Raw genomic sequence first — 14,095 nt, 5'->3', positions numbered from 1 at the left:
TCAGCTCCCCGTGGAGAAGACATGAGCAAAGAAACTTAAGGTAGGAGAGGATTTACAGCACGCTGGGGCTCTATCTGTGGCGTTCCAAATCCAAGTTCCCCACTTCCAGAAAAGTTCCACGAGTTTGTGGCCCCTGTGACTTCCCCGCTTGACATCTCTTTAAAACACAGAGCAGATGTTAGCTCCTCTCTGTCCATTAATGACTTGCAAACACCTGGAGCGAACCACAGGTGGCTGAGATGATATCAATCTGGGAAAGTAAACATAAATACTCCAATATGCATCCAAGCACCCTTGTCTTAGGCAAACTGTTTCTTAATATCCCAGCAGGATGCAGGGTCTGAACAGTTTTTTTTTTTTACCTGTGATGACTGAAGCTGCCGTACGTCTTCTGTTGAATCTTACATGAACGTGTCATAGGGATGAAAACTGAGACAGATGGTGAGTAAAACTGAACTACGTCTCACTTTCTTTGGGGTTTGATGTAATCAAACAAACTGTTCCCATCACTCTCGTCATTCAAAGGACCCTTCAAACTTTGAATGACATAAAATACGAGGTGCAGTGTTAAGAAAACATGATAAACTGTTAAAGTGCCTGTGACATGCATATCTATGAAATACAAAAAGTCAAAGAAAATATATTTATATTTAAGAAACCTGGCACAATAAACATGATTTGACCCGTTATGTCACATAATTGACATGTTTTCTTTTGAATTTTGCTCAGCTAAAGTGAAACAGGAAGTGACGTCAAAGGGGAACTCTTTGAGAAAGAAAACTCCCTGGTTTCTGTTTACTGAGACAATATTATTTGAACTATGTCTCTCTCACCTCTCTATTATAGTGATTAAAATAATCTAAATAAACATCAGATTCAAACGCTCTGTTTACATTCAGACATTCCCCTTTGACATCACTTCCTGTTTCTTTACATGTGAATATCTCAACAACTGTTCATCTCAGCGGTATGAAATCTTTTTTTTACAATATGTTATCAATGTTATCGCTCCAAAAATACATTCATATTTATTATAAAAATTTGATGTCACAGGAACTTTAAATAATGTGTGATATACCATAATGGTATAACTAGGACAAGGAAGTAGAAGTAACGAAAAACGATTGCTCCACTAGCGGCTGGCTGTGGTACAGTTTTTAAGNGGTTGAGGCTGAAGCCTTTCTCAGGTCTCCAGACCATCACAGGGACACAACAACTATCCTCACTCCAGTCACACTGAAGAGCTCCAAAAGTGTTTCAAACTGGGAACTCTGGAATCAAATGCTGCTGCACAAAGTTTAAATTGCTTAATAATAATAATAATAAGAATAATAATAATAATAATAAGAAGAAGAAGAAACACTTCATATAATTTATTTTAGGTGTTTAAATTTTGTTGATTTACATAGTTCCTACTGTCATACATGCATTAAAAAACTAATTTTTATTTTTTAGTCATTTGAGGCTTACAAGGTGTCATATTACATTGTGATTGACAGTCCCAGCCTCTTAGTGAGTTAGGAGGATGTTTAGGTGAGATTTTTATTTTTTAGGGTACAGCCTCACATTTCTTATACACAGCCTCTGGCTCCAAAGATACTACAGCGCAACACCATAAAAAAACAAACAAACAAACAAAAATATTTTGGCTTCAGTTTTGGACAGCGGATGCTAATGGAGTCACTTGGTCCATTTCTATTGATGTTGATGGGATAAACCCACATTTTCATCTTTTATCTTTTTGCCAGGCATCCATTGTAAATAAGGAATGAAGGTTCAAATAAAATGTCCTCCAACCTTAAGAGCATTTATTATGTCTGATAATTGCCTGTGACATCAGTGTGGATGAAGACATTTATGAAGATATTTTTAGAAACAACTATATATACAGTATATAGGGTTATATGTTTGTAAAACTGATGAGGTATCTACCATCTAAATCAGTTGTGGGCTTTAGAGTACTTGGAGTCCATTTAACTGAGTAAATATAATACTGGCATGAAGATTTATTGCAGTATTTTGTAATATTGATATTACAATGACAATAAACTCACAATATATTGCTCAGCTCTATAATAAAATACATTACTCTGTCCACCTACATGCACAGAGGCAATTACTCTTCATTAACATCTGTAGCTTTTTCATGCTTTATCAAAACTGTAAATAAAACTGCAGTAAAAGTTGTTTTGATCAGAGGGAATGTGAAGCTACAAAGCGAGTAACCATAACTGTCCAAACAAAGCCTTAAGGTGCTTTTGAAGTCAACATCCAATTACAACACCAGTGGCTCAGACGGACCCCAATTAAGCCCACATCACAATGTAAGATGACAAGGAGCCGATGAGACAACAAAAGAAAGAAAAAAAGAGGAGAAAAGGAGAACAACCAGGAGCAGGAGAGTAAAAAAAAAAGCCAAGAGTCTGAAACACTAGTGAGTTACTCCAGGGGGATCATTTGACCCTTGATGACTTCACCTGATATCAATATCTGCCTCTCTCTCTGTTTCCAGCACACATCAAACACTGTGACGAACAGCGACAGTCACAGATGGGCTTTCCTTTTAGAGAGCAGCTTTGAGTCAGTGGGGTTTCCTCCTGAATGCCAACATGTTTTTTTTAACTGAGCTGCTAAAAGAATGCAGCGCTCTGCTGGGATGAGCAAACGGGGATGTGACGGTCGCGAGGCGCCGCAGAAACACGACGGCTGCCAACTGAAAACGTGTGAGAGAAAGTTGATCGAGAGCAGGAAACATAACAAGATGTCAGTCTTTTCATTTGGTGGTTCTCCAACTAGAAATGTGTCACGGGTAATTATCAGACACAATAAATGCTCTTAAAGGTTGGAGGGATTGCGTGGGATGTTTTAAAAAAATAGCAGAGCATTACTTAGCTGTGACACAACATGAAAATATAAAAAATCAGCTATGTGATGTGGCTTTCTGCACCAGTTTATTGCTTTATGTTATAAAAGTGAGTAATTTAATCATGTGTGTCTGTGTGAGTTTATCTGTTAGTAAAATATCTTGTGAGCTAACGATGCAAGTTATCAATTAATGAATTAATCTAAAGTTGATTGATCTTATCGATCGACTAGCAATTAATTGATGAGCAGCCATTTTCTTAAAAATCTGAGTTTTCTCTTGTATCAACAGGGTCTTTCCTTAGCATGGAGGGTTAATCTTTTATAATATGCTGACTTAAGAAAAAGGAGCAGATCAATATTTGTTTACAATTTATTTTGCCAGCTGTATTAAATACTGATTGAATAAAAAAATGTGGATTTCTCACAAATTATTAAACTGGACATTTTCATAAAATACAACAAAACAGAAATCTATTAGGCTGCTGGATGTGGGGGTGGGGGAGACGGATGAAAATAATTACATATGATTTTTAGGTTGAAAACTATTATTAATTTTTCATAATTAGAATTTACATTAAGAATTTATGTTTTTTCTCTGATTCTAGAGGAAAGTGTATCTACCTGGACCCCAGGTGTTTTCTGTGGCTGGAACATTAACACCCTACAGTTTTCCAGAGCTCAGAACTGATTCTTGGTACTACCGGCCCAGTAAGTGTAGTTCTGGAGCAAGTACCCTCTTCCTCCCCTACTGAGGCAGACCTCCGAGTGTTTTTTTCTTCGTACTGTAGATTTTTTGCTGCTCGACAGATAGCTTTAGGCCTCGATCAGGAAAAAGATTAGAAGGTTTTTAGAGTTTCAGCCCGAGAGAAGGAGGAAGCTGATGGTGGATCAAGGTGTTTTTTCCATAGGAACGTGTTTCCTGCTAGCAACCCGACTCGCATTAAATCAGACCATCGTTTTAAGAAAATAAAATGTGGCGTATGCTATTTACAGCGGGTGAAATAAGTATTCTGACTCAAATTGAAACAGAGTCTCAGAGAAGGCGGATCTTTCCGGTTACAGCGATTTAAATGGACCATGTGACGCACCAGTGGATGTTATCGATTGGAACGTATTTTATTTAATCTAATAAACCCCTATTTGACAATTAATCGTTAGTTGATTAATTGTTTGCATCCTGATTGTGAACCATCAAATGATTTTTATTGAAATGTTCAGGAAATAATTATTCTAACATAAAAACTGTTTAACCTTTGTAGTCAATCTTTTGAAAGCAAACAACTCATTTTATTTTTAAAACATTGAGCCAAAACTTGAGGTGCGACTGATTGTCATCACATTGACTGCTATAAAATAAAAAATCAGATCTTTGTTTAAAACTCAGACATGCAAAGCAGCAAGCAATATGCATTTATTCAAGGAATATGAGTTAGAATCAAAACATTTCCTCCAGCTTCGGTTCAAAATAAAAAAATAAAACTTGAATCCTGCATCCAATTGTCACCCTGAATCTAAACTCAACACTGTACACTTTGAAATGATCAGCTTTTGTGTTTGAAGCGTTCAAAATTCGCAAATCTCCACCGTGTTTTTCAAGGAAAAAAAATCTACAAATAAACACTTCAAGAATCCCATGTATCCACAAGGCCCTGACCCATATTCTTTAATCCTCTTCCAATAGGGACATGAGAAGCGATCTTGTTCATCCTCTCTCTTTTTTTTTCTTATTGGGACTGTGGATGAGGGAATGTCTGTACATCAGAAAATAGGACCAGAAATAACAAAAGTGTCACATCAGTCTTTCATCAAGGCTCGTATTTCAACACTGCCTTGCATCATCTGCGCTTCGGTGAGAGCATTGTGGCAGAAAATAAGCCTATTCATATGCGGAGTGATTACTGTGTGTGTGTGTGTGTGTGTGTGTGTGTGTGTGTGTGTGTGTGTGTGNGTGTGTGTGTGTGTGTGTGTGTGTGTGTGTGTGTGTGTGTGTGCATGTGTGGCATTAAACAGGCCTTGGTAATAAATCTGATCGCTGCTACGACAGTATAAATATAGCCAGGGGATTTGGTCATGTTAGATGTTCCAGTTTCATTGCATCAGACAGTTTAGGCCAAGTTTTTTTTTTTTTTTTTGCCTGAGAGAAGACAGAGCGTGTGGTGTTGAATGAAAGCTATCATTTCGCTTGACGTACCTGACCACACCCTGGACAGTAGTTACCGTTCTCACAGGTTCTGCGTCGCGACTGAATGCCTCCGCCGCAGGGCACGTTGCAGCGTTCCCATGCCGACCAGGCCGACCAGTAAACATGTGGCGGGCAGGGCAGGTGTTCGTTACAGTACCTGGGTGGGGAGAAAGAGGGGTATGGTTCTTTGTTTAAACTGTCAGACTGAGCAACATGATCTAACTTTCTGAAATGTGACCTAAATGTGTAATCAGTCAACATTCTAGTGACAAAATAAATATTTACAACCATATTTACTCTCAGCATTACATTAGAATATACAAACCAGAGTTCTCTAATAAACTAATAACTGTAATTTTTCTCAGGGATCAATAAAGTATTTTGAATTTTGAATTTAGTTAAAACAACTTTAGGTGTTTTGATTTGGAAATCAAAATAAAATGGTTTTAAATGGAGGTATTATGTATTTTACAGGCACATAGTTCAATTCTATACCACAATCAAGTAGTTATGTTACAGTACCTTCAGTTATATATCAAAAATAAAATTGACTGGCCTGACTAAATGCCTTGAAATTGACCTTCGTCTCTTTTAGAACCTCCTACCATTTCTGACACTCCCACTTCAGCAACAATGGTACGGGGGAGGGGTGCAGTGCGGAGTGGGAGCTTGGCTGGAGACTGAACTCAAGGGAGGAGCTTTGTACGAATAGGCGGCGCTTTGTACCAGCAGCTCCACATCTCCACCGCAGGAGATTCAACGATTTCTCAAACATGCATGAATGAGTCAAAGCAACACTCTGGGTATGTATTAGATGACGGAATGACGACATAACATAATATATTGCAAAATACCCCCCCCCCCACCCCCTTTAAAGCTGTATTTTTCTGATGATGATATAACAAAACAAACAAACAACAACAAGAAGTATCTGCTAAAATAAAAAAAAATATCTGTTGGAAAGTTTGGAAACTAAACCAGATCAGAGTGCTTGAACAAACCAATAAAAGAGATCATCTGAAGATGGGTTCTGTCAAAAAAAAACATGAAAAATTTATATTGTACTTGAATGACCTCAGCTTGGAGGAATCAAGTTCAGTTCCTGTCTACTCTCAGCTCAGAAAGGATTCAACTCCTCAACTCATCTCCAGAGTAATCAACTTTAAAAAAGTTCAGATTATCATTTAAATGATTTGGTTTCTCTATCTGTAATGAAAAAAAAAATACAATTATACATTTTAATCAAGCTTGCTAATCCTATCTCTTACTTTTCCATGCTGCCACTACCGGAGCTGGTGAAGAGTTCATGCACATCCTAACATATTTACTGCATTTAGTTCCAATTCTGTCAAACTAAGTTTAGGTCATAGACTTAAAGATGCCAATCAGCATCTGTCTGACCCAGAAAGCAGACAGCTTCCATTTCTGTGGACCTGTCGGGGAGGAATTTTGTTTGGCTCGGTTGCTGCACATGTCTGGTTTCTGGTGCCGCTCAAACGCAACATTAGGGCAAAATGATACAGAAAACAATCATTTTTTTTTATTTTTCTGCAGCTGCTGAATGAAAAAAAAATAAGACAAGAAAAGTTTGAAAGAAGAAATCACACATCAGATATTTGCAGCAATTAAAAGATGAGTAAAACCCATTGAGACATTTTCATGGACACAATTACACAAAGCAGGAAGTCTGAAGAGCTTCTATTCAGTTGAGAGCAGATCAAATTATAGTTTAAGTTTTTCAGATTCTCAGAGATAATCTGGTACTTAAATATAATAATTGTTGTTATTGTTTAAAACTGTTTTCACAAGTGCTTTTTTAGAGCATTAAAAGACACTTTAGATACAAAGAATACACAGTATTTAGCATTAAAACAATATTTTAGGACAATTGTTTTTACACAAATTCGATAAATTTATCCAAACTGCAAAATGTCTCATAACTTCATACACAAAAAATCTTCAGAATTGAGAAGCGACACTCTTGCGTCAAATAAAACTTACGTTAAATTTGAATCATAAACTGAACTAGGCCACTGGATCTTTTTTGTGATGTTTATGCATATAAATAAAAAAAATGCTCTGTCTATTTGCTCCTCTTGCTGTTGTAACAATAAACAGACATTGTGCTCCTTTTATATTGCATTATTTGAATGGATTGTATGGAATCCATGCAAATACGGGAGTTATGTGAGAGCATAATTTAAAAAAAATCAGACTGAATGACTGCAAGCTTATTTCAAATGACTGCTTTGCATAAAAATAGCATGCAAGCTTTATGACCACTTTATTCAACTGCAGCAATGTCACATCAAAGAGTAGTTCTCCAAAATAAATAAATAAATAAATAAATAAACATAACAACATAATTTTTATTGAATAGTCTCCAGCACTATTTTAGTTATTCGTTGGAAATTTGATTATCTGCTATAACTAAAGTTATGAAGTCCACATCATCACACTGATGAAACCCTGTCACTGAACTGGAACGGCTTCAGAAAGATCAAAATGAGAAAACTGAGATGTCGGAGAAAGCAAAGCAAAACAAAACAAAACAAAACGCTGTAAACTTCACTTAAAACAAACTTCTCCGGAGCAGCGAGTGTGTTTGATGTGGCGCCGGAGAACCTAGGGTGCTTTGTGTCAGAAAGAACCGGAAAGTGCAGCTAAGAAATTTACATTTCAAATCTTAAGAAACACAAGGTACATTGTAGTTTGCATCATTTTTTGAGGGATAAAGTGTATCTAAAATAAAACATATGCATTGGTTCCAATTATATTAGTTTACAAGACAGCATCACTTTAAAAACAATAATTAATTCCTCTAAATGAATAACCTACAGATGCAGTTTGCAAGTTTTTTATAAACTTCAAAGGAAACATATCCTGATTTTTAATCCTTTAATTTCTAACATTTAAATCCTTCAGTTGGGGTCTACAGTACCATAAAATAGAACTGTAATGCTTTGGTCTGAATTCCTCCGTAATGTAACTCCACAAGCCCCACCCCTTTTCTGAGGTGTGTCTCAACTCGTTTTGTGGCTGTCTCTTTAAATCCAAACGAGGCGCTTCACACCCGTCCCCCCAGCTTCCACCACAGTTAATTCTAGTTTGATAGAGGGGGTTACAACTCACTAGCAGCACATAAACCTTTTATTTACAAATTAAAAGATGTCAATAAGAGAAGACTTGTCATTGGGCACAATCTCTACAATGTTGGGAGTCACTTTTAGCTACTACAACCCCAACTTTTAGCTAGAAATCTGTAAGATTGGCAGAAGTAAATGCATCTGTTTGGCTCCAAAATTTAATCAGTGGTAGACGTTCATCACATGATTACAGAGAGCGAGAGAGAGAGAGAGAAACATTATGGCCCACCTACAGAACCTTGTTGGACCTAAATTATAAAACTATCTTTGATGCTGTTTTGTTGTTTTTGTACTCAAGAAAAGTGAGACCTCTTCCGCTTAAAAAAGTTTTAAAATTACACCCTTTACTTTTTAGACTGAAGTTGAATTTTTTCGTACTTTTCCCAAATGCTTTGTTATTCTTCATGGCAAAATCCTCAGAGCACTGTGTTGCCTTTCACTTTTGCTAATCTGTTTGCTTTTTGCGGGTTGCTGCAGTGTGGGGAAGTGAAGACCGAATTGCATTCGTGCACGCGTCTGAGAAAAGAAAACTAATACACATCTACGTTAACATTCATTCTGAGAGGCTTGCACGTGGACAAAATACCCCAGCACAGCACAATAATGAAAAAAAAAGAAAAAAAATCTGCAATCAATGCAGCAGAGATTATCTTGAGCTTCAAAATGATCATCGTACACACTAATCACACTAGAGAGTGGCTTTGCTCCATCTTATCCTTTTTTTTTTCTTTTCTGTAAAACACACAGGGCTGATCAGACTAAAACGAGGCTAATTACCCGGTACAGGCTGAGTAAGCAGTGTGGACGATGTCAGCGTGCTGAGGGAAATATTAACAGAAGGTTCATAAATGCAGGAATTAAGCATCCAGATTTAGGCCCGTAGCGCTGCTGTTTGTGTGTTTGGCTTCAGAACGTTTGCAGCAACTTTAACGGCTTTGCCTGCTGCAAACCATCAGGACCAAACTCACTGGTATTCATTGCTGCTTTTGTATTTCTTTTGAATGTGCCCGCGCACAGTTTATGTAAGTTTACAGACGTGCGAGTCTTCTGACGTAAATCTGAATAGAGCACTTCAGGAAACAACAGAACAACAAAGTGTGAACTGAGCCAAACGGGTGCCTCTGACAACCTTGTGCCTTTAGAAACCAAAAGCTTTTTCGCATCTTTAAAAGAATTTTTCAGAGCATGAAATCTGACAGAGTGCCAGTCCTCCCATGGCACAAAGACTCGCGCTCGTAAAGAAGACTTCATCGGTTTCACACATGGGTAACTGTAAACAACAGATGTGGAAGTTTTCGGACATACTTACAAAGGCTGAAGGGTGATTTTTTTTTTTTTATTATTCTGCTGACAGTAAACACTGGAGATACACCTGAGAGGTAATGTCCAAATCAAGTTCAACAGAGCTGGGCTTTCTTCTCTTAGCCTGGCTTGATATAGCCTAAAACTCCTTTTAGTTTCACATAAAAACGGGCACAGCGTGCTGCTTCATGCTGTTTCTTCTCAAAATACACCAGATAAAATAAGAAAAACAAAAACCTGCTTGTGAACAGGTTCTAAACTAATCCTCTCTTCCTGTGGTGACCTATCCTTCATGATACAACTTCGACTTTAAAGGAGACATATCATTCTTGTTCACATTCAAATCCTTCTGTTGGGGTCTATATAAAGTAGAACTGCTTTGGTCTGAATTTCTCCTTTTTTGTAGCTCCACAAGCTCCGCCCCTTTTCTGAGGCGTGTCTCAGATCAACTTGTTTTACGGCTGTTTCTTTAAATCCAATCAATGCTTTTCACACCCGCGCTACAAATTCCAGAGTGGTCCAATTGACAGATGGGTTTACGACTATATAGCTGCGCAGAAACGTTTTATTTACAAATAAATTAAACAATGTCAACGATCAGCATCAGTCTGTTAAACAAAACGAGCCAGAGCCAAGAGAAAATGTTGGATAACTGCAATGAGAGAATTTGCAGTTGGATTTAGGTTTGTTAACTTTTCTTTAGTTAACTTTTACTTTTATTTTCAGATGTTTTTATTATTTAGTTAACAAAACTGCTAGTAATGGGCATTTTTCAATATTTAGAGCATCAGAAAAAGTTTTGTAGGGGCAATGTTTTACAGCCAATAAGACTGCATGAAGTTTGTTGTTTCACTGCTAATACAACATTTGTGTCTAGTTGCATATTTAAAAAAAAAAACATGTATAATAAATGTATTTAACAGCTAAAAATGATTTTACATGATATGTCCCGTTTAAGTTTAAACTCTGCTAATTAAAAAAGACATTTTGTGCAGGTGATGAATTGCTGGTGGAAAAAAAAAAACACTTATGACTCAAAAAATCCTTGTCCATAATACAATTAAATCATAAAATATTCTAAACAAGTGAGTTTGAAGGAAAGTTTTACCTACAGTTGCAACATGAATACTCTTTTGTGTTCTGTGTTGAAGCATTTTAACACTGGATCCACAAAGGACTGAGCAACCTCAAGGTTTTTTTTTTAAGAAACAGTAGATCTTGGCATTTTCACACCGGTTTCACCTTTAAGCCTGGTAGGGTGACATATACGTTCAACACTCACAACTGTCCTCTGGCCAGAAAGCGGACTAACATGTTTTGAATGGTTGAAAAGAGCAAGCAGGAGAGGTGACACAAATGAGACGATGGTTCTGAGACAGGAACAGAAGGGGTGGTAATTTCTGCTTCTCGTTTCTTCGGTCAGTCAGCTGCTTTTTTTTCTCACTGTATTTTCTGTGTAACTGTGTTTTATAGTTTATTCTGAGAGGTTTTTTTTTCTTGGCTCCACAAAGCACAGTCCTTTTCTCAAGGACTGCTCTATCTGGAGCAGCAGCGAGCAAGAAAGGGAGAGGTCTGAGGTTAGCGAAGAAAGAGAAGAAAATAATGACTAAAATCTGACAAATAAAGAAGCATTGTAAAGATCTTAAAGTCAATATCCAATTACTTGTGTGAAAAGATGCTTTCCTTATTGCCACAGTAACAAATTACACGCCGTTCTTCTGCGTCTTCACCCTCTGATCTGCAGCTATTTGCACTTTTTTTTGTCATCTTGTCTGTTTAACAGGAGGTTAAAGCAGTAAAAACATGACAATGCTTCATTGTGTCGGGCCCAAAGAAAGAACGTCTCACAGCTCTAACAGACACCAGTCTTCTACAATAATGTAAAAAGGGGGATAAAAATAAGAATAAACAGGACTGTGTAATGTTCAAATACAGACAAAGTTGTCAAAACTTCTCTTTTAGGTTTGAAAGTTTAATCCGGAGCAGACCAAAGTGCCAAAACAAACCCTAAGAAGACAGTCGAAAACTAAAAACCAAATAAATAAATAAATAGCTCCTGACCTTTTCTACCTGTGCCGCTTTGTTCAACTCTTTTTTTTACTTGCTTTTTCTCCGTTATCTTCATGCTTTGAAAAGTTCCTTGGGAACCATAGATACGTCTTTGCAAAGGTGGCTATTCCACACTAATGCTTGAAGACACAGCCCAGTTTGTGTGTGGAAACCAGCTAATTACCCCAGCACAAGCCTGTCCCACTCACTCTCTAATTGGCTGTCATATAGCCGGACAGAAAACAGGAGAACGAGGGGGTGGGGGGTGGAGGGGTAAGAGAAGACTAAAAGTCACAACCAAAGTCAAGCTTCCCGACATCAAGTTGCAAATTGTTGGGTGGGGAAGGATGCTGTTTTTACTAGTTTCACAGTTTTAAATGTGTGCGCGTTTAAAAAAACCTGCCTATTTGCGTGTATATTTTTGATAAGCACACATCAGTCAACATATAAGTTTGTGCTGTTTACCTCTCCTCTCGGTTCTGGCCCACACACACCCGTCCTCCGTGGCGAGGAGTTGGGTTGCTGCAGGAGCGCTGACGCACCTGGAAGCCGATTCCACAGCTGGTGCTGCAGGGAGACCAGGACGTCCAGGGAGTCCACGCTCCGTTTCTACGGCGAAAGCAAAGCAACATCCATCTGTAACCGAGGACTCGTAAAATAAAAACGAAAAAAAAAGTAACAATACAAACTCTTAAAGCTAACAAAAGTGATTTCTGATGATACTCTGCTCCCCTACAAGCAGTTTCCAGCACGGATTTGGGGTTTTACTAAAGTCGCTGTTAAATATGAAACAAGTCTTAAACTGAGAATCCTTTCCTCATAACTGGGAGCTCACAAGAGAAACTAAAGCTTTAGTTCAAATGATGAGCAGCAGGATAAATGTTTAATTCGATAGGGCAAGAAAACTAGTGAGTATTATAAAACATTAAACAGAATCCAGCTGTAAAATATAAAGCTAAATAATTCATGCTAATGATCAGACATCAATCTGTCTTATGAAAACAGAACTTCAACTTTCAGCAAATAAAAATATGATTTGATTCACTGACAAAACAGAAATAATGTAAACTTTGAATCACTTTTAATAAGTTGAACAAATCTGATTAAAATATTGGATTATTTATTTTACAGAAATCCCTGAATGTGTCCCAGTTTTTACCCAAAACACAAATTCTGCCTGTTTTCTATTAAGACATATTTCTCTCAGATTTATTATTTTTTAAAATATTTGAAAAACTTTATGAAATCTCACATCTTATTTTCTTCAACATAATCCATACAAGTGTCTTGTTTTGCATGAAGAAGCTTTAACTGAGAGGAAAATCGAGGAAGGAGAAAGAAAGAAAAAAATCCCCTCCACCAATCAACACTTGTTAGCTCCAAATAGCTGACAGTGAAAACATAACATGGGACAATTAACAAAGTGCTGATTCCTAATGAATAGGTGTGAGAACATAAGAAAATAATCACCTGATTTTGTGCATCTATTTCTTCATGTCTCACTTCTTTATTTAGACCAAGGAATTTACAGAAAACCCAAAGGTCATGTCCTGTGAATGACGTTATGCGTAACCTCGTGCAATGTTGGGGTGAGAGTTGGGTTAGCTCTTAGACGTATGTGTTGAAGATGGAACTCAACTACTACCACACCAAATTTTAGCTGAAATTCTCCAAAATTGACTGAGTTACTACCATTTTAATGTTAGACTGATGACCTGTGGAGGCCATCTTGATATGTTAACTTCAATACAAACAGTGAGAGTTTCATTGAAATGAGTTGTTAAACTATTGGTGCCAACCCTGTCTAAGTTTTAGAAAACAAACATTGTTCAATCAGTTAGCACTTAGAACAGGGCTATTCAGCTAAACTGCACAGGGGCCCTCAGTTACTTAAAGCCATCAGCTGGTCAGGGGCCAGACATTTCGATAACAATAAACACTGTTTTATGTAAAATAACAAGTATTATTATATTTTACCTTTTAAATGTGTTTGTGTTGCATTGAATCATAATATTTTAAATTTAAAATTGATTTAAAATCCATTTTTATGTGTGTATGGGTGTGTGTGTTTTGTGTATATTACTTAGTGAGGCTGTAATTATTGTACGTATGTGTGGATGTTTATATGTGTGTGTATGTAATGTGACAAAATATGGAAAAGTTCAAGGGGTATGAATACTTTTGCAAACCACTGTATATGTTTATATGTGTGTGTATGTATGCGCATGTATACAGTATATATGTATATCTATATTAAAGTGTTTGGATACGTAGGTAGGGGAATATTTGTGTATATATTTATATATGTAAATGGGTATGGTTTTCAGCAAGGCTAAAGTCATTATAATTATATAGTTATGCAGTTTTGTTGCTGTGGTTTTGCTATCTTTGTTTTGTAGGTGTGGAGCCGAGAAGTCTGGTGTGCTGTCTTGTGTTTTCTCAACATATATTTTACATATCTTCTAATCTCTTTGTTTCTCTCTTTTTCTCAATGCATTTCACTTTTTTCTTTTTTCTTCCTTTTCTCCCAGTATTATAAAAAAAACATAAT

General features: G+C 37.0%; 1 protein-coding gene across 2 annotated transcripts in view; it reads right to left on the bottom strand.

Moving 5' to 3' along the window:
• The window catches only part of sema5a (sema domain, seven thrombospondin repeats (type 1 and type 1-like), transmembrane domain (TM) and short cytoplasmic domain, (semaphorin) 5A), a 178,351-nt gene that overhangs the window by 49,625 nt on the left and 114,631 nt on the right, over positions 1 to 14,095 (bottom strand). For both annotated transcript variants that reach the window (XR_001309788.1, XM_014002365.1), the window contains 2 exons: positions 12,010 to 12,153; positions 5,057 to 5,204 (listed from right to left, as the gene is read on the bottom strand). Coding sequence is in view for 1 of the 2 variants with exons in the window: in XM_014002365.1 (XP_013857819.1) it covers positions 5,057 to 5,204; positions 12,010 to 12,153 (292 nt within the window). In the remaining variant the exon portion in view is untranslated. The remainder of the gene's footprint in view (positions 1 to 5,056; positions 5,205 to 12,009; positions 12,154 to 14,095) is intronic.

Source organism: Austrofundulus limnaeus, unplaced genomic scaffold (genome assembly GCF_001266775.1).
Source record: "Austrofundulus limnaeus strain Quisiro unplaced genomic scaffold, Austrofundulus_limnaeus-1.0 Scaffold12, whole genome shotgun sequence".
Taxonomy (NCBI): Eukaryota; Metazoa; Chordata; class Actinopteri; order Cyprinodontiformes; family Rivulidae; genus Austrofundulus; species Austrofundulus limnaeus.
Note: the sequence above shows the minus strand (reverse complement) of the source record. Positions and strands in the feature narration are given on the sequence as shown.